This window comes from Sitophilus oryzae, unplaced genomic scaffold (genome assembly GCF_002938485.1).
Source record: "Sitophilus oryzae breed Bouriz unplaced genomic scaffold, Soryzae_2.0 scaffold_806_pilon_pilon, whole genome shotgun sequence".
Taxonomy (NCBI): Eukaryota; Metazoa; Arthropoda; class Insecta; order Coleoptera; family Curculionidae; genus Sitophilus; species Sitophilus oryzae.
The window spans coordinates 84409-105586 of NW_022147424.1; the positions used below are offsets into that span (position 1 = coordinate 84409).

General features: G+C 30.8%; 1 protein-coding gene across 10 annotated transcripts in view; it reads left to right on the plus strand.

The window, feature by feature from the left end:
• The window catches only part of LOC115888688, a 40896-nt gene extending 20939 nt beyond the window's left edge, over window positions 1-19957 (plus strand). For 2 of the 10 annotated variants that reach the window (XM_030908478.1, XM_030908469.1), the window contains 17 exons: window positions 41-109; window positions 333-431; window positions 844-906; window positions 1722-1817; window positions 3571-3704; window positions 4216-4310; window positions 4420-4491; window positions 7836-8001; window positions 8223-8354; window positions 8423-8570; window positions 8623-8824; window positions 9065-9177; window positions 10542-10721; window positions 11912-12363; window positions 14633-14714; window positions 16913-17046; window positions 19386-19957. In XM_030908478.1, coding sequence (XP_030764338.1) covers window positions 41-109; window positions 333-431; window positions 844-906; window positions 1722-1817; window positions 3571-3704; window positions 4216-4310; window positions 4420-4491; window positions 7836-8001; window positions 8223-8354; window positions 8423-8570; window positions 8623-8824; window positions 9065-9177; window positions 10542-10721; window positions 11912-12363; window positions 14633-14714; window positions 16913-17046; window positions 19386-19539 — 2391 coding nt within the window. In that variant the 3' untranslated portion in view covers window positions 19540-19957. Of the gene's footprint in view, window positions 1-40; window positions 110-332; window positions 432-843; window positions 907-1721; window positions 1818-3570; window positions 3705-4215; window positions 4311-4419; window positions 4492-7835; window positions 8002-8222; window positions 8355-8422; window positions 8571-8622; window positions 8825-9064; window positions 9178-10541; window positions 10722-11911; window positions 12364-14632; window positions 14715-15047; window positions 15131-16912; window positions 17047-19385 lie in introns of those variants that run through there. The other 8 variants (XM_030908472.1, XM_030908473.1, XM_030908475.1 and 5 more) reach the window with 6 other exon arrangements.
• The last annotated feature ends 1221 nt before the right edge of the window (window positions 19958-21178 follow it).

Sequence of the window (21178 nt, forward strand, 5' to 3'; positions counted from 1 at the left end):
TACTAATACAGCATTTTTTTATATTTTTTTGTTTCGTTAGTGTAGATCGTTTGGAGATTTAACAAAAATTCACAGCGATAAGAGTAGTAAAAAGAATACGAGTAGAATGGTAAGACAATCTATCATCTTATATGTATTAATAATTTAAAGTATATACAGTGCGCGCAAGAAGTTCCGATCCAGATCAGGAAAAAAATTCTCATAATTTTTTTGTGTGTTGAAATTTCTTGCGCACCCTTTATTTTTCATTCAGTTTATTTTTCGCTCATTTTGCTTTGATACGGCTTTCGGTAACATTTTAATTTTTGCTTCATTTTATTTGAATTTTGTAGCGAACTAAATCGTTGACAGACATGATGTGTCAATCATCTAACCTCAAACATGTAATAGAAATAGAGAATGTTTTCTCCAAAGTATCGGTAAAAGCTCTGGTAAGAACTACTAATCAGTCGATTGAAAGCTTATTAAGAAATATCTCCGTTAAAAATGAATAAATTCATGGTATTATTGAATAAAAACAACGTCACATTAGTAGTCGTAGTAACAGAGTGACTACTAGTTTGACGTCATGACAGTAACCTTTCCAATGTCGTGAATGCGTAAGCTATGTTATTTTTGTCAATAACGGGTATAAGTAGACACACTTTTCAGAAGTAGGTACTGAGAAATTATGTTTATTTTTACCTAAAAAATTATAAAAAACAGATATCTTTTAATAAGATTTCAACTTGATTAAACTGCTAGTCCATATTATAACCGTTTAGCTATATTTAGGCATTATTAGTCACTAACCGATAGTTTTGTTGCATGGTTTCTTTTTGCATGATCGCCAAAAATGCGTAGACAGAAATCTTTAGCATTGGAGGAAATAATTCTAAAAAATGCCCGTTCAAAAGCGAAGCAGTGGTAAGTGTGCAGTGGTTTCGGACAAAAAAACAAGGTGTCTTCTAAACAGATCACACGAATTTGCAATATATACAGTCCATCTTACGTGATCTCAAGTGTTCCTTGAATCATTAACTCAAGCTTTGCTTGAAATGCACAAATATAGGTCTATTTGAAAATGTACTAAATATTGTACAAAAATTTAGGTAATCACAACCCTTAAATTTTTCGCATCGTTCGAATTTGCTTGAAATATACAACACTATACTTTCATATTAAAAATGTACTAAGTACTGTACAAAATTTTAGGTAATCACATCTATTGAGTTAATTGTCATTTTTTCAGGGTTGGTGTATTTTCAAATCACTTTCTATATTGATGGAAAATAGAGTAAAATCTATGGTTTTGAGAAAATTTGGCATGAGGATGTGTGATCTGTGTAGTTGACTTCTAGTTTTTAGTAAATATCATCAATCTTTCTGAGGTTTACGTCATTATTGTTCATTTTATTATGGTATATACTTTATTTTATTTTTTTTTTGTTACATTGGGAAGTCGCTATGGTCTGTCTAGCGAGATATAATATGATATTTACAGACATTACATTAAAAAAAACTAACAAATAACTGTCATAATATTTCTTTGCTGGACAGACCATTACTTAAGATGAATAAATATATTTTTTGTAAGTGAAATATTTTATATCGTTCAAAATATAAAATACCACAAAAATAAAAAAAAAATCTAAAGATGAAAAACTATAATAGGAAAATCTATATATTGAAAAGATATACTGCAATATTAGTATTAATATTTTTTTTCTTTTAATTTTTAGAAATCCAGTTTCTCTAAATTTGACGCTTTACAGAAGAAAAACGTTTTCCATGTTAGATCCTCTGATTCAACCAAGGCTCAGGAAAAATTCAGTAATGTAAGTACATTATACAGGGTGTTTCAAAACAAATGCGAAAAACTTTAGGGGGTGATTCCTTGTTCAAAATAAAGGGTAGTTTGCTTTATAAACGTTGGGTCAAAAGTCAACCATTAGGGAGATATCGCGGTACAAAGATGGCGGAAAAATAATGTTTTTATTTTTTATCTTGAAAACGAAAAGAGATAGACTAATGAAATTTATGGAAGCATTACTGTTATGAAAACACACATTTAGGTAATTTTTTTTACTTTTTTAAAATGAGTGGAAGGGGTTGAAATAAACTACCCCTATCATTCTTGTTAACGAAATTTAAAGAAAAATCTTATCAAACACATGCAAATGCTTTAATTTGGATAGTTTAGTTTGTTTAGAAACTTTTTTACTTCTTGTGTTTTTTTGATAAAACTCGCCGACTGGAAATTAAAAAATAAAATGTAAAGCATTACATGTCAGGACAAAAAAACATTTTTAGATTAAGAATCTAGTGATAATAACGATAATAATAATCATCTAGATAATAACGTATTGCAGTAGAGTAATGTCAAATAAAATAATATTAGGAACATCTTAAAAAGTAACAGCGGCCGACTAGATTTTTTCCTAAAAAAATTACAGCAGCCCACTAGATTCTTTATCAGAAAAGGTTTTTTGTCCTGACATGTAATGCTTTACATTTTATTTTTTAATTTCAAATCGGTGAGTTTTATCAAAAAAATACAAGAGATAAAAAAGTTTTTAAACAAACTAAACTATCCAAATTAATTTTTTTGCATGTGTTTGATAAGATTTTTCTTTAAATTTCGTTAACAAGAATGAATGGGGTAGTTTATTTCAACACCTTCCACTCATTTTAAAAAAGTGAAAAAATTACCAGAAAGCGTGTTTTCATAACAGTAGTGCTTCCGTAAAATTTTATTAGTCTATCTCTTTTCGTTTTCAAGATAAAAAATAAAAACATTATTTTTCCGCCATATTTGTACCGCAATATCTCCCTAATGGTTGACTTTTGACCCAACGTTTATGAAGCAAACTACCCTTTATTTTGAACAAGGAATCACCCCCTGAAGTTTTTCGCATTTGTTTTGAAACACCCTGTATATATAAAGTTTTTTCTGTAAAACTCTATAAGATGTAAGTGTAAAAAATAGACTTGGACAGAAGTCTTAGTTAAAGCTAAAAAATGTTGCTTGTTTTTTTTTGCTCCATTCTAACCATTTTTATATTACAAAAATACAGTTTTAATTTAGTTCCTGTTCAGTTTTAATTAAAAAAATAGATGCAGTTTTTCTTAAATTGCTTAAAATCGGCTTGTCCAAAATTGTTCAAATTTGGCATGTGTATTCAGCATAGGCAGACCTTTACCACTTTTACCACTAGCTGTAAAATTAATGGGCGAGCCAATATTTGGACAGTTCCAAATTTGCACGGATTGATTTCCTATGTTTCCAACGACGATGCTACCACCCGGTATACTAATCAGGTAGATAATATTTATCTTTTTTCACACATGGTGAACACTTCTCTTTGATATACACAAATTTTATTCTATGTGAAAGTTTAGTTGAGTGTAAATCAAATTTTTGAACGGAAAAAGGTTCTTCTGGTCTTAATTTAAATCTCACAGAGAAAGACATTATAAAAAATTGGAACAATGTATACTTTTAGTCTTATCAGTAAATTTGAGGTGAATATTATTTAGCAGAAGTTTTTAAAATCTAATATAAATAAATCAAATAATATTTTTCTACAGGGTGTACAGTTGGAGTTGTTCACCAATTGCAAGGCTTGCGGTAAACAAGTTTTTCAAATGGAACAAATTAAAGCTGAAAGGGCTCTGTGGCACAAAAACTGTTTTAGATGTACCGAGTGTAGCAAACAGCTAACGTAAGTACCGAGCAGAAATATACAGTGTGAGTCTCTTAAATAAGTGCAAACATTGTTAGGGCTGGTAGATCTCGATAAAAAAAAAAGTCCGAAATAGTCGAGTTAAAATTGATTTATTTTTAAAAACATTTGAGAGCCACCGGATTTTTTTCTGTATTAATATCAGATGTTAAGAAATTATACCGTGGGAAAATTTGCGGTGAACAGGCAGTTCTAAAAAGTTTTCTAAAATATACAGGAAAATTTATAAGAAAATGCATAATTTTCAACATATTTTTTGCGAAAAAAAACCTCACAGGCGTGTTCTCTGGGGTAGAAATATACCACCTATGAAAATATTTACACTTATTTAAGACTCGCCCTGTATTACTGTGATTCTGCCGTATTATGGCCCAACGTTGGGCGCCATAATGTGACATTGGATTCGTGTTTTATTGGCTTAGGTTTTATTTAAGCAAAGCCACAAGAATTTGACGTCGACGATTGATATTTTCTTTTTATTTATATACAGGGTGGACACGTACGAAAGCAACGAGGGATCCCTGTATTGTAAACCGCACTTCAAGGCCTTGTTCGCTCCGAAAGTTGTGGAGGATGAGGCACCTCGTAAGTAACCGTCTAATAATTTCTATAATAATTAAGTTTACCGATCTTGGTTACTTAATGTTCATATAGCATTATCGTAGATTTTTTTTGTAAATATTATTTATTACAGCGAGACCCCGAAAACATGAATTAATCATACGCGAAAACCAGCCTGTAGAATTGCCACCAGATGTGGTCAGAGGTAGTAAAAAAGGCTTTTGTGTGTATTTTTTAAATTTCCGAAATAAAACCGAATAACAACCCCATCTTGTGTCCGAAAATAGCATTAATATGCATTAAAACCGTTTTTTTTTGTTGCTTTTATAGCCTTTGACTTATTCACGTTTTTTTGTGTATTTGATGTGTTTTTTATATCGTTTATATTTTATTAATAAGTTATATGGTTGGTTTATATACAGGGTGAGTTTCCTACGAAGTTCTCTATGGGTATCTCGGAAACTACTGGATATAGAGAGTCGGTTAAATGGGGAAAGAATTGCAGTTTTATGGGGTCATAAATATGCGCCTTTCAGATTTTTGAAAAAGTTCATGGCTTACTAGATATTTCGAAAAAAACAAATTTCGGCTATTTTAAAAATTGTCCCTAATTCCATTATAAGCTATTTTAGACAAAAAGTTTTCAGATAAAAGTTGTAGATAATCGCATCCTTAATGAGACTGTGTCCTCCGTTTTTTTTTCCTAAAGCCTCTCGTTTTTGACATATGACACAAACATAGGTTTTTTTAAATCGAAACCATAGTTGGCCGTGACTTCATAAAAAGCGCCATTTTTTAAGCTTTTTAGTGATATAAGCTATAATATCTTTTCTTCGAAAAATTACTGAGTTATAGCCAATTCTTATGATTTTAAACAGATTCACTTAGTTAGCCATGGAAACAAGTTCAATCGCCGTTGCTCTCAGAAATGTGAAGCTGTCACATCCAAACTTTGTAAATTAAAATAAACAAAAATTGTAAATATGAATTTTTCAAATGAAGAAAAGCGTGTAGATACTCGCGCATCAATAGAGTGGTTCCAACATGACCTTCCATTATGACACACCACCCCCCACCCCCCATAATGAGAGAAATGTTAAAAATTATTTATATCATAATTATTATACAAACGCAGGCAGGGATAGGAAGAGGTGGAGAATTGCAGGGGCCTCCCCAATCACCTGACCTATCCATTTTAGAATTTTTTGTGCGGTATAGTTAACAATAAGGTTTACAAAAGAACTTATGAATTAAGAGAGGCACTAGAAGTGGCGGTACGAGAAAAGTTTAATTAAGTCGACCGGTCCTTCTATGAGAATGTAGTAATTCAGTTTTACAAAGATGCAACTCAAAACAATGGCGGATTTTTTGAACATTTTCTAAAATAACTTAAAGTGTATGTCGTGATATTATTTTTTTAAGTTTTAGTCTGTGTAATGTAAATTGTAAAGAACCGTAAGAGCAACGGCGATTGAACTTGTTTCCATGGCTAACTAAGTGAATTTGTTTAAAAATGATAAGAATTGGCTATATAACTCAGTAATTTTTCGAAGAAAAGATATTATAGCTTATATCACTAAAAAGCTTAAAAAATGGCGTTTTTTATGAAGTCATGGCCAACTATGGTTTCCATTTAAAAAAACATATGTTTGTGTCATATGTCAAAAATGACAGGCTTTAGAAAAAAACGGAGGACACATTTTCATTAAGGATGTGATTATCTACAACTTTTATCTGAAAACTTTTTGTCTAAAATAGCTTATAATGGAATTAGGGACAATTTTTAAAATAGGCGAAATTTGTTTTTTTTTAAATATCTAGTAAGCCATGAACTTTTTCAAAAATTTGAAAGGCGCATATTTATGACCCCACAAAACTGCAATTCTTTCTCCATTTAACCGACTCTCTATCTCCAGTAGTTTCCGAGATACCCATAGAGAACATCGTAGGAAACTCACCCTGTATATATCAAGTATTAAGATAATATAAATTCATTCAGAATCTCGGAATTAGTGGAATAAATTAGTGGTTTCAATTATACTTTATACTGAAACATTTACGATCATTCACAATATCTAAAGATATACATATAATTATAATTAATAGAATATCCTAGCAACAGCTTGCGGTAGTCAGTTGTATCCATAAAGCCTAATAATTAGCTTATAAAACAATAAAGTTTTGCATTTCTAACCACACTTTCCCTTGACGGATGATAATCAAAGACCATAATGACATTACTCGCAAATTTTGAAGTATAATTAGTGGCAAAAGTTAAGATTTGTTAACTTTTTCTACTAATTGAAAATTACTACCACTAATTTTCACGTTCTGAATGTTTACATTGAAATTAGAGGAACAAACTTCTATGCTACTTAAAACCCCTAATGTCGAGGTTCTGAATGAAAATTTAGTCTTAACCTTACCCTTAACATTAGCTCTAAGAATTTAAGGAAATACGTCTTACACTTCTCCTTACTATCTTATAGTAAACGCCACGAATGTTTGGGAGTGATTCATCGCTTGATGAAGTTAGAATCGACACGCGCGCTATCATTTTTACATTAAAGACGTAAATTTTTACCGCAGACGTAGGTTTTTAAAAGCCCGGTCTAATCATCTGCCTGCGCTCCTCCTACTTATTCTAAAATATTAGCGTGATTGACAAAGACGATACTATATCGCGTTTCTTTGATTGATTCGTTTTTGTGCGTCAGTCCATTGGTGTGCTTGCAGTGAGACCAATGGGGCATTCCATTTTATATTTATAACCAAATATATGTTTTGACAAGACGTTGACAAGTTAAAACAACAAATTACAACAGATTATATATCGATTATTATTTGACTTGAAACACTACGGCACTGGAATTAAGTTTTATGTGACCTTGAACAGATTAGTTCACACGGTAGCGACCGATGAATCACTCCCAAACATTCGTGGCGTTTACTATATGAATATTCTAGTATACATTTGCACTAATTTGAAACATATACTTTTAGTTAATCTAAGTTTACAAATATTTTTAGAATTTAGAAAGCTAGAGAGACTAAATTTTCACAGTTTTTTTTAAATTAAGATGACTGCAACTGTCACTGATGTCGTATATTTTTTGTCTATCATTTTAAAGCTTGATTTTCATGCATCCGTTGTCCGACGATACGTTGATACGATATTAATTTTATTGGTTGAATTTAAAGGCTTCGATTGATTAACCGTTTCTAACAAATCGAGGCTTTTAAATTCAACCAATAAAATTAATATCCTATCAACGTATCGTCGGACAACGGATGCATGAAAATCAAGCTTAATTCACACGTAAATTGAATTTTCTGTCATTTTTTGGATGTCCCTCTGTCGAAATCTTATTTGACTCGTTGGACAGACGTTAGCTAGCCAGACTTATTATTATTATTATTAATTTTAAAAATTGCCAAAATATTCGATTTAACTTTAAGCCAGAATGGAATAGGTACCTACTTATTAATACTTATTTTGATATCGGTTTTGTACTGAAGTGTTTTACTAAAATATTATTTATGTAATAGCGAGTGACAAGCCTGATCTCGGTCTGGAAGAGCTTCAAAGCCTGAACGTCAAAGAACGATTCCAAGTGTTCGAAAACTATCAATCGCAACAGGTAGAAAGTTCCGATGTGGAACGGGGTGGAACTCCTGTTAAAAGATCTCCTTCGATATTATCCAAATTAGCCAAGTAAGTACAATGGTACAACCACAGTCATTTCATTAGACAGCCAGCCGACTTAGCGCTGTCCTATGTTTCCTTCTGAACATTAGTAGTTCCTCTGTAATCAGACTTGTTAAATAGACTGGCTCTCCAGTGATTAGGCTGTGGTACAACTTTAAAATTCTTTTGAACTGAAAAATGTACCTAGTACCATCAGTCAAATTTAAATTTTGTGCATTTTTTCCTAGATTTCAGAAACACGGCATGGATGTAGGTGTGTCCAACGAAGCTTTGGATGGTATTCCTATCGAAGAATCTTCTTCAGAAGAAGAGGTGGAAGACGATGATGTTCCTGATGGTGAAGACCCAGACTTAGTTAGGTAAGATATTATATTTAAAATTATTTTTCAAAGGGAGTGTACACTTTTCATGTTTTTTTTTTCGGAAGAGCTAAAAAAGTTCAAAAAGAAAAACCTTTCCATTTCACTGGCATGTCGGATGTCAAAAAGAAATGGGAACACGGAGATCACACCAGAGAAGAACGGAGAGAAGAAACCAAACAAGAAATACAGAACATTAGAAATAGATTATTCTTGGTAAGGGTCTGAAAATCTAAAAAAGAACAGTTTATAAATATTTATATTTTAGGGGAAACAAGAGAAGATGAAGGAGGCCTACCAACAGGCTATAATGGAGAGCGAGTCCAGCGCCAACTTAAGGAAAAACTTGACAGAAACAATCGAAGTCTGTGATACTAAATCAATTAAGGAACGGTTTGAAAAAGGCGAAGTAGCCAACGAGAAAACAAAAGAAAATCGGGGCGATGACGAAGAGGAAGTATACGAAAGCGGTAAGTTTAAAATTCATAATGAAAACAGTGTATTTATTTTAACTATTTATTTATTGACCGTTTCCCAATTTTGTGCAAGTATTATTGGAACGTGTGTGGCTAGCATTAGTCCCACTTCAGATGTTAGTAAAGTAATGCAGGACTTAATCCTGTACAAAACATACGTTTTCTTTTTAAATTTAAATCGAAAAGTTGAAATTAAAACCATTATAGGAAGTAAGGTTTTTTTTTTAATTTTAGAAATAAGCAAAAAGTCCAGATCTTTATTTTTGGAATTGGATGCTAGTGCTTCAAAACCTCCACAATTATCTCCAGTAACGCCTCCAAAATTGGAAGTCAAAAAGGCCAGAGAGGTATTTTTTTTCAATATTATTATAATCATTATTTTATTATATGTTAGGGTGCACCAAAAAATATATATTTTTTTATTTTAGTTACCATGAAAATAGAAAATCACGACACCTCTGAATATTAATATTAAGATCTCAAATTTTATCAGATTTCGTGAATGATATTTTCACGGTAATTAAAAGAAAAAAAAAATTGGTGCACCGTAATATACATACATTATGTATATACAGGGTGTTTCAAAAAACATGTGCCATCTCTCGTGGGGAGATTCCTTACGTTAAAATAAGATTTATTTTTCATATCAACATAGCTCCGATTCTGCTTTGTTTCGTAGCTACAGGGTGTTTTCGATTTATTACAATTTTCTTACAAGTACTTTTAGCGTTTCGAATGAAATTTTGAGTGTAAAAGTTACTACAAATGCGACATAATTTAAAGCTAAACAGGGACGTGCATATGGGTTATCACTGACTTTTTTCTTTTGATATCAAAATTGTATAGGCCGTTTAATACCAATTAAAAGTTATCTCTTGATATTTTGTCGAATTCGGCCTCCTTGATGAGACAAACGCAATTTTATTAAGCACAACTAATAAAATTAAAACAAAAATAAAATTAATAAATGATATATTTTACTTAATTTATTATTAAATATTATTACTATTAGTCCAGCCTACAGCAAGTTCAAATAAAAAAATAATGGTATTTAAGATAATTACCAAAAACCTAATTTTCAAAAAATTTAAACATCCTGTAACTCTTTCCATACCCATGTTAATAGGAACATTTTTTCATATTTTTTGATGAGGAACCAATGAGTACTAAGTTAATGATAATAAAAAAATTTAAAGGTTGCTATTGGACTTGGATCAAGGCAAATTAATAAAATTGCGTTTATCTCATCAAGGAGGCCGAAATCGACAAAATATTAAGAGACAACTTTTAATCGGCATTAAATAGCTTACACTATTTCGCTAACAAGAGAAAAAAAGTCAGTGGCGTGCATGCTTTCTTTAGAAAAATATTCCAGTGATAACCCATATGCACGTCCCTGATGAGTTTATCGGCACTTTTTTAGGATTATAATATGAAGCACTTATAGTATCTTTTACACTCAAAATTTCATTCGAAACGCTAAAAGTACTTGGAAGAAAATTGTAATAAATCGAAAACACCCTGTAGCTGAAACAAAGTAGAATCAAACCCATGTTGGTATGAAAAATAAATCTATTTTTACGAAAGGAATTTCCACTCGAGAGATGGCTCATGTTTTTTGAAACACCCTGTATGTTGGGTCAAAACATATCAGTGTATATGCTTAGTCTATTGTCTGTGAGGTCAATATTTTTTTCTTTGCCATATTTAGGCGTATTTAGCTAAATCTTCCAACGAGGATACCGTAAAATCTACCGAACAAATTGAAGAGGTTGAGGTTAGGACGGCAGATATACAGGAAAGGTTTAAATTTTTCGAAACCTACAAAGAGCCGGAACAGGAGAGGAAAAAATTTAGAATAACTCCACCCCGAGATCCTTCGCAAGTTAAGGTTAATAGAAAACTTCAGGCTTGTGTGTCATATACCACTAAAAACTAAATACGCATAAAATATGACTTTTTTTCTAACAAGCTGAGGGAGTGTTTTAACCTTTAACCGCAAGATTTTCCCTTAAAACTTAACCCCCGTGTCGTAAAGCATACTACATACAGGGTGTTCCATTTTCGTGTGTTTTAAGGTCGATTTATAAACTGAAAACGTTGCGGTTCGACGTCCGACGTTACGGTCGGTAAAAAGTTTGTTTATACGCAGGATGTTTTGTTGATTATAAATTTTTCAGTTGTTGTTGCGGTTGACGTTTTACGTCAAAAATTAACCAATTTTTAACTTCGACAGGAACGTTGACCTTGAAACGTTAGTAATAGCCAATAGAAATAATCGCAACCGCAACGTCGAACCGCACCGTTTTCAGTTTATAAATCGACCTTTACAGTTATGTTTGCCTGTGATACAAAGATGGGGCTTTCACATCACTGCGTTTCTTTTTTATAAAACTAAAGATGTTATATTATAATATACAGGGTGAGTCTTAAATACGTGCAAATAATTTCAGGACTGGTAGATCTCGATAAAAGAAACATATTTTCTCTTTACCGTTTTTCAAATAAGTCCAAAATAACCGAGTTATTTTACTTTGAAAATTTCCAAAAAATATTTTTTTTCCTGAAATTTTGAAGACCACTGGATCTTTTCTGTGCTTTCTTTCTTGTAAATTTCATCTACACTACCTATGTTGCCATATTATCAAGAATAAATTATGGTTTTTAACTAAAACTAAAAAAAATCGAACAATTTTTCCAAAAAAAATCCAAATTTTCTTCGTGTTTCTGGGGTTGAAATATACTACCCCTAAAATTATTTGCACTTATTTCAGACTCATCCTGTACAATTTGAAAATTTTGCATTTTAGAATTTAGTGACGTAACTAGATTTTCGCTGGGAGCTGTCATTCTTGCAATATGATCCGAACCCATGTATTTATAAATGGGATATCCTGTATATTATTTTTTATTTTATTTGCCTCGTTACGAGCTTTCTAAAAATATCGTATAACAAGATAAAAAATGCATTGTTTTCTAAAAATTAATATTTCACTAATTCTAATGTCAGACGATATTTGAGTGCGACAGCACATTTTAAATTATAAAAATAAGTAAAGCGTTTTATTCTTTATTTTATAGACTGAAACACCAGAAAGGGAGATCTATAGAGATCCGGACGTAGTGAGGTCAGAAGAATACATAGACGATTCGAAAATAGCTAAAGAATCCCATACAGCCTCGAAAATGTTGAACAAATTCAGACAGATGGAAGAGAACCTTAGCAGGGAACCAGAACAAGCCGCTGGTCCAAAACCATTAAAAAGATTCACTCCACCGCCTGAACCGACAAAACAGGAATCCCACAGCGAGGAGGAATCTTCAGAGTATGAAGAAGAAGAGGAGGAAGAGGTGGACTATGCGGGGAAATTACCGGAAGATATAGTTGAAGCGCAGAAAGCAGCCAGAGCCAAACAGTTACGGGCCAAGTTTGAAAAATGGGAAGCCAACGAGATCAAAAAAGAACAACAGAATTCTGTAAACGTACTGGAAGAAAACGGGGAAGAACAATCACAAATTGAATCTACAAGAGTGTAAGTTTTTTTGTTGGCGATTGGTTATATTTCTCCACTTACTTCTGTCTCTCTTCTCCAGTCTCTTCAAGGAACCCTTGTTTCAGTCATTCTTTCAACATGTCCCTGCCATCTCAGTAGTTGTGCTCTTGCCACTCCCGTTATACTCGTTTCATGATATAGTTGCTCTATTTCTTCGTTTGTTCTTCTGGTGCTCACCTGTTGTCTATCTTTTTTCCTTCAAAAATCTTCCTCGGTATTTTCCTTTCCCAAATCTCTAACCTTGAAATTTCGGTTGCCATTGAACGTCCGAGTTTTACAAGCATATAGTATAAAGCTCCGCGCGCACTGAAGCGGTATCGGCGAGAGCGAGCGGCACGACCGGTCGGAAAGTCGATTGTAGCCGCGCACTGGAGTCGCACTATCGACGGTCGAGAGTACGTCACCAGCATAAATTTGAGCATAGACGAGGAGAGGTTTATTCAAATTTAGTCAAATTCATTCGGCATTTCAAAAAATTATAAAGTATTATTACTATTTATATTTTTATGCAACTTTTGCAAACTTTGCAAACCAAACCAAATCAAACTTTTTATATTTTATGCTTTATGATGGAAATTAATATTATTTAGAATTTTTTAAAATCTTTGTTTTTAAGTCAGTAGTAAATAAAGCGAAACTTGTGTTTACATTTTGTTTAATGATTGACGTGTCTTCTTCAGAATCTATAATATACGTATAACTAATTTTCTACGTTTGTGGTAAGAAAAAATTATATATTAAACACATTGTTAGTGATAAAATTGTATTGTATATTATAGATTCTGAAGACTGAATTAAAATTAGTCGAAACGTCAATCATTAAACAAAATGTTTCGTTTCAACACAAGTTTCGTTTTATTCACTACTGACTTAAAACCAAGATTTTAAAAACTATAGATAGATATAAGATAAAAAAATATAAATAGTTTTTATAGTACCGTATTATCGAAAAGGAACGGCATCAGCGATGGCCATGAAATGAAGATCGGTGCCATTTTATATGTAAATTTATATAGGAAATGTCATCAATCGTCATTTCCCATCCAACTGGACGCCGATTTTTTTCTATCATACGACAGAATAGATATGTACAAATATTTTATTCAAACATAAATATTATTTTTCTCTATTTGTACCTTGTACGGAGCGATCAACATAGTAACAAGGATGACTATTTAGCTGTTATTACTAACGTCAAAACAAACCAAAAATTAAATAATATGATAATAATATGATAAGTTTTTTGACGATATTTAAATTCGATTTTCAAAATAATGTGAGATAATCAAAACGAGATGAGAAATAAATGGGTTTAATCGGAAGATTTTCTAATTCAGTTATTGAATAAGTGTAGTAAACAATATAGGTTACGTGCTTGTAAGAAATTTTTATAAAGAACCGCATATTAAGTATGATATGGTCTCTTACACTTTCGATTAATAATTCATCGGACATGTTTAATGTAAAACCGCTCCACTAAAAACAGTCGCTCGGCTAGACTATTCGTCCCCCTCCCATGCATTCTCTGATTTCGCCTGATGGCGCGAGTACCGCCGATAGCTCGAAGCGCACCGATCTAATGCGGTGCGCGGGCTTACATTTATTTTAACGTGAACTGAAAATTCCGTGCCGCTCGCTCTCGCCGATACCCCTTCAGTGCGCGCGGAGCTTAATTGGTCGTATCATTGTTTGGTACATTCTGACCTTTAAACTTCTAGATGTTCTTGCTCTTAATATTAATTGTCTATAGTGCGTTTAAACGTCTATTTGCTGTCATTATTCTTGACACAATTTTCTGGGTTACCTTTGGTTTCCTTATAAATACGGTTCCTAGATATGTGAATGTACCTACTTCCTCGAGATGCCAGGTGCTCGGTGGCGTAGAGGTACGGGCTCTCCTCTACCAATCTCAAGGTAGTGGGTTCGAACTTCCTTCGTTACTACTTCCTCAAACTTGTATCGTTTCCCTCTCTCAGAATGTATTTGTAGAGATAATGTTTTATTAATTCGTATATATATCTTTCCCAATTTCCTGGATGAAGGACTGAGCTAGAATACATATAGGTATATAAAACCAATCCAATAAAACACAAATTCAAGGCCACATTATGGTGCCCAACGTGGGGCCCTAAAATAAAAATAATAATTTTATACAAAATATAAAAAAAATATTTTTAAACTTCATATTGACAAATTTGTTGTAGATTTTTACTGTATTTTACTTAACAATTATAATCTTTTCTTTCAGATTGAGAGCAAGGTTCGAGTCCATGAAACAATCGTCTAGTACAGAATCCAGGGGTCAACGCATCAAACCAAACCGTTTTGTGGTAAGTTTTTTAATAATTACTTTTTATTTTTTATGGCTTTTATTTTGCTAGTGTTTTTTTTTTTCGATTTTGGCAGATATTTTTTGTGTTTGTCTTACATATATATTTATTTTATTTATTTACAAGTTAACATATTTTTGTGCATGAAATACTTGGCTAACGTTTTGCAATTTTCTTTATATTTTGAGGTAAAGTTACTTATTTCAGTTATATATTAATTAATGTAACACTATCTATCTGAATTTAATTTTTTTTGGTGTTGCATGTTGAGTGTTTTTTAATTCTTTTTTAAAGAAATATAATAAAATACTTAGACTGGAATTTTCTTTTCAGTGAATTGATGCACAAGTAAGAATATCACAAAATGTCGTCCTTCTCTGTCTTATGTCGATGTAGGTTTAAAATGAAAGAAAAAATGTCAAAAAAACACCAATATACTGTAATATACCCTTGCATAAAGTCTACCAAAGTTTTAAACGTTTTTGAATTAAAACAATTTTTTAATGTTATAATATTTTTTAAATCAAATTAAATGCATCTAATAGACAGGAGAAGTTACGTCGCGTAGGAGGCTCAGCCTACTGACGTGACGTCACCCTTTTGGGTCGTCTATTGATGTGTTATTGTTTATCATATACTGTGGTATTTATTTTTTGATGTTAATAATTTTATAAGTAAGTTTTTCGATTATATACGATACGTTATTTTTTTTTTGAGTGTTTTGAAACGCACAAAAGTGTTTTTTTTAAACTGAATAGATAAAATCGTTAAAATTATGAATGTATATATAAAAGTGCCAGTTTATTGAAACAGGCAATAGTAGAAACAAACTTTTAGATTCTTTTTGATATATATTTACTTGTAATAGTAACTTTAGTCAATCTTAGGAGAATTACTATACATTTTTTACATTTTTCTTATTAAAATCAAACTGTATTTATAAAGATTTTTTTTTAATTATACGCCTAAACTGTATAAATTTATGAAACGTTTCTTTAGGAATTTTAAAAGAATATATTATAATAATTAAATATGGAGAAACGCTTAATTGTACCGTATGATGAATGAAAAAAACGGCGACAGAGACGGCTGGAGAATGACAATCGATGATAATTTTGGCGAGGTCAATCTCTAGACCTCATTTACTAAAACTTGACTTTAAACTTATCAAAAATTAACGGTAATTATTGATTTGGTTAAAAAGAAAAGAAGATTAAAAAGGCTAGAAATCGAGAAAAGTACGGGCCAAGTAAATGACGTCTAGGGCTTGACCTCGTCAAAATTATCATCGATTGTCGTTCTCGGCCGTCCATGACGCCGTTTTTTTTTCGATCGTACGGTATAACTTATCAGTTTATATGAATTGTTAGTCTTTATTAAACTTTCTTTGTTTTAAAGGTTTCATATAGTCTATTGTGCTGCTATTGTTTTTTTTTGTATACATTTATGAACTTATTATAGCTTAAATATTTGTAAATTTTGTTTTTTATCTCAAACAAATCGAAGCCGGAAGTAGTGCACTATTCGAAGTATATTCTGCATTAAATTAATGTCTATCATTATATTTTTTCCTGTTTTTATATCTTGTAGTGCTATACTACTGGATACTTTTATTCCATGTGTATAAATATGGAGAGTATCAACTAAACAATTTTTTGTTGAAACTAATACACCCTTTTATGTAAAATATTTATGAAAATACCCATGAATGTGCAATCAAATGGTTAAATATCTCTATAGCAATACATGTCTCATCAATTATCTCGATGTTAGACGTTATAAGACTTATTTTCCCCCAAAATGAGTGTCGAGATTTAAAAAAAAATAATTTGTTGAGTAAATTTTAGAAATATTCTTATCCAAATTTGACATTATAAGCCAGTAGGCTTAATTGTTTAAAATCTGTTAATTGTATATTGTTTTTAATGATTTTTATTGCTGGTTTAGAAGTACGTTGTAATAAGATTGTGCCAATTTTTTTTAGAAATATGTTGAGTGATTTAATAAATATATAATTTACCTCCTTGTATTTTGTTTTATTTTAGTATAAGTAATAATATATATGTAAAACAAACACAAAAATATTTACTTTTATCAGTTTTGTCGATAATGATTAAAAAAATAGCAAGTTATAAAAAAAATCAACAGAAATTTTTAAAAGAAAAAAATTATTGGTTATCTTTATGTTGTTGTTAAAGGATATGACAGTGACTATGACAGAAACATGCCAAAGTTGTAGTGGGAAAGTGTATCCGTTAGAAAAAATATCTATTCATGGAAATATTTACCATAAAAACTGCTTCAAGTGTATGGAGTGTTCGTGTGTTTTGCGGTAAGGAAATATAATTTTTTTAAGACTATTTAATGATGAAGAATATTTTTTGAACATCCTGTAATCAAATTCAATCGAATTTATTTTTGATTTCAATATAGACATTGAACAGAACACTAAATAAGCTTCATTCAGTGTCTCGAAATTAGTGGTTTCAATTAGCGTAAAAGTTTGTTCCTCTAATTTCAATGTAAGCATTCAGAACGTCAAAATTAGTGGAAGTAAAGCTTCATTGAGAAACTCGCAATTAGTGGAATAAATTAGTGGTTTCAATTACACTTTATACTTTTTAGTTTACGATCATTCACAATATCTAAAAAACACAATTAAAATTAATAGAATATCCTAGCAACAGCTTGGAGTAGTCAGTGGTATCCACAGAGAAAGCCTAATATTTAGCTTATGAAACAATCAACTTTTGATTTCTAACCACAATTTCCCTTGACGGAAGGTAATCAAAGGCCAAAATGACATTTCTCGTAAATTTTGAAGTATAATTAGTGGAAAAGTTAAAAGTTTGATAACTTTCTCTACTAATTGAAAATGTCTACCACTAATTTTGACGTTATGAATGCTTGAAATTACAGAAACAAACGTCTACGCTAATTGAAACCACTAATTTATTCCACTAATTGGTGGTCTAAAAATACCCAACCTAACCAACTAAAATTAACAGGATATTCTGTTAATTTTAGTATATTAAAGTATATTAGTATATCAAAGGCCAAAATGTAAATTTTGAAGTATAATTAGTGGAAAAGTTAAAAGTTTGATAACTTTCTCTACTAATTGAAAATGTCTACCACTAATTTTGACGTTATGAATGCTTGAAATTACAGGAACAAACGTCTACGCTAATTGAAACCACTAATTTATTCCACTAATTGGTGGTCTAAAAAAATACCCAACCTAACCAACTAAAATTAACAGGATATTCTGTTAATTTTAGTATATTAAAGTATATTAGTATATCAAAGGCCAAAATGTAAATTTTGAAGTATAATTAGTGGAAAAGTTAAAAGTTTGATAACTTTCTCTACTAATTGAAAATGTCTACCACTAATTTTGACGTTATGAATGCTTGAAATTACAGGAACAAACGTCTACGCTAATTGAAACCACTAATTTATTCCACTAATTGGTGGTCTAAAAAATACCCAACCTAACCAACTAAAATTAACAGGATATTCTGTTAATTTTAGTATATTAAAGTATATTAGTATATCAAAGGCCAAAATGTAAATTTTGAAGTATAATTAGTGGAAAAGTTAAAAGTTTGATAACTTTCTCTACTAATTGAAAATGTCTACCACTAATTTTGACGTTTTAAATGCTTGAAATTACAGGAACAAACTTCTACGGTAATTGCGACCACTAATTTATTCCACTAATTGGTGGTCAAAAAAAATACAACTAAAATTAATAGGATATTCTGTAAATTTTAGTATATTAAGTAATTTTCGTTATTCTTTAGTATTTTAGTAAATTTTTAAGTATAAAGTAGGGTTACCAACTTTCAAAATCAAGAATAGAGAACCAGAGGGTCAAAAAGGGACTGTCCTCTGGAATAGAGGACGGTTGGCAACCCTGGTATAAAGTCAGAGCCTCGAAATTAATGGAATAAATTAGTGGTTTCAATTACACTTTATACTTTTTAGTTTACGATCATTCACAATGTCTAAACCACACAATTAAAATTAATAGAATATCCTTAGAGCAACAGCTTGCGTTAGTCAGTTGTATCCATAAATAAAGCCTAATTTTAGCTTATAAAACAATCAACTTTTGATTTCTAACCACGATTTCCCTTGACGAACGATAATCAAAGGCCAAAATGACATTTCTCGCAAATTTTGAAATATAATTAGTGGAAAAGTTAAAAGTTTGATAACTTTCTCTACTAATTGAAAATGTCTACCACTAATTTTGACGTTTTAAATGCTTGAAATTACAGGAACAAACTTCTACAGTAATTGCGACCACTAATTTATTCCATTAATTGGTGGTCAAAAAAATACAACTAAAATTAATAGGATATTCTGTAAATTTTAGTATATTAAGAAATAATTTTCTTTATTCTTTAGTATTTTAGTAAATTTTTAAGTATAAAGTAGGGTTACCAACTTTGAAAATCAAAATAGAGAACCAGAGGGTTAAAAAAGGGACTGTCCTCTGGAATAGAGCAAGGTTGGCAACCCTGGTATAAAGCCAGAATCTCGAAATTAGTGGTTTCAATTATAAATCACAGCGTCTAAAAAATGTCTAACCACAAAATCTCTTGACGGATGATAATCAAAGGAAAATAATAGATTTTTTGATTGGTTTATTTTTGATTACAGAATGGATTCGTACTCATATAATCAAGGCCTTCTCTACTGCACCCCCCACTTTAAAAGACTTTTTATAACAAAAGGGAACTATGATTCTGCCTTCGGTCTGGATCAGCACAAAGAAAAATGGCAGAACAACGTAAACAATATGACTGTAGCGTAATACACTTTTATAAAACATATTTGTGATACACTTAATCCTAAACTATACTGCCCAAAAAATCAAATCGTTTAGTGTAAGCCATACTAAAAGGCTATAAAATATAAAATTTAAATAATACATTTTTTAAAGTGCCTAAAAATATTTTTTCAAAGAAATTAAAAACTCTTTATATGCATATTTTTGTACAATTTTATATAGGTAGGTATATACTTTATATATTTAGCTTGTTGCTTGTATTCGTTTTATAACGTATATTATTATGTTTTTAGAGTTAATGACAATATCGTAATAATCATGTTTTATGACCTAAGGTTTGACGAATTAAAAAAAGAACACCTATATTTATAAACTATTATATTTTTCATTACCAAGTGTATTTTTATTATATGTGATTTTTTTATAATAAAATAATTTTATAAGAAATTGGTAGCTTTTCTTAAATAGATTTTCTTCAAACAGCAGGTTTTTATTTATACAGGGTTAATTGATATGGGGGTATGGGAACGGTCGATTATTAAGTAAAATATACGAGGTACCGCAAAAAGTTAAATATAAAAGTTATAGGGTTTTTAAAGGTCTATTAGCGAGTAATAAACTTATGTATACAAGGTGGACCAGAAAGTCGTGGCACATCAAAGTTTAATTTTTTTAAATGGAACCCTAATCGCGATACACACAATGTACCTCACACCAACCGTTTTCGAGTTGTTGACTTTTGAAAAGATCACTTAACAATTCGATTTAATTAATTTCGATGTGTTCGGTTTCATTTAACGTTGCCAGTCTGTGGAAACTATGATACCTAATAATATTTGACATTAGTTTTCAAGTTAGCATTTATGGATGTATAAAATGATATTATATCAAGCCTGGAAATTACAAAATTTTCGTTTAACATTTTATAATCAGAACCTCATAATTCGGTTAGGTTAGGTTAGGTAATTTAGGTACATTATGTGTATGACGATTATTGCTTAAAATTGAAAAGAATTGGGAAATATGCAATAATATATATATATATATATATATATATATATATATATATATATATATACTATATATATATATATATATATATATATATATATATATATATATATATATATATATATATATATATAATTACATATTTCAATTCAAATGCGACAATGTAAAATAATGGAGGCTAGAAGGTTGATTTTAAAATAATAATCAAAAATTATGGGCCCAGTTTTTGAGATCTAAATGAAGTTTGAAAATCGCCGTTAGGGGCGCATGTGATCCGACAGATTGAGAAATACACAGCTTCTTATGGCAAGAATTACTATTTTGTTATAAATTATAGAGTTCAGTTAATATTTGGGCATATTTTTACCAGATATAGCTTTTAGAAACTTGTTTTTTCTAATTGAACAATGCGCGTGGCTAAAATTGTGAATACAAAACCTTAAATTTGAGTTTGAAAAGTTAGTTAGGATATATCAGATGCCGGTTTTAGATATTCTTTTCCTAAGTTGTTATTATAAAAATGTTTTATTTTGGGGTTCTATTTAGTGCATACACGGCCGAAGAAAAATATAAGCTGCTAAAGTAAATGTTTCCTTCAACGGGTGTACACAAAATATAGAAGTTCCAGCAACAAACGTATCACCAGTTCAAC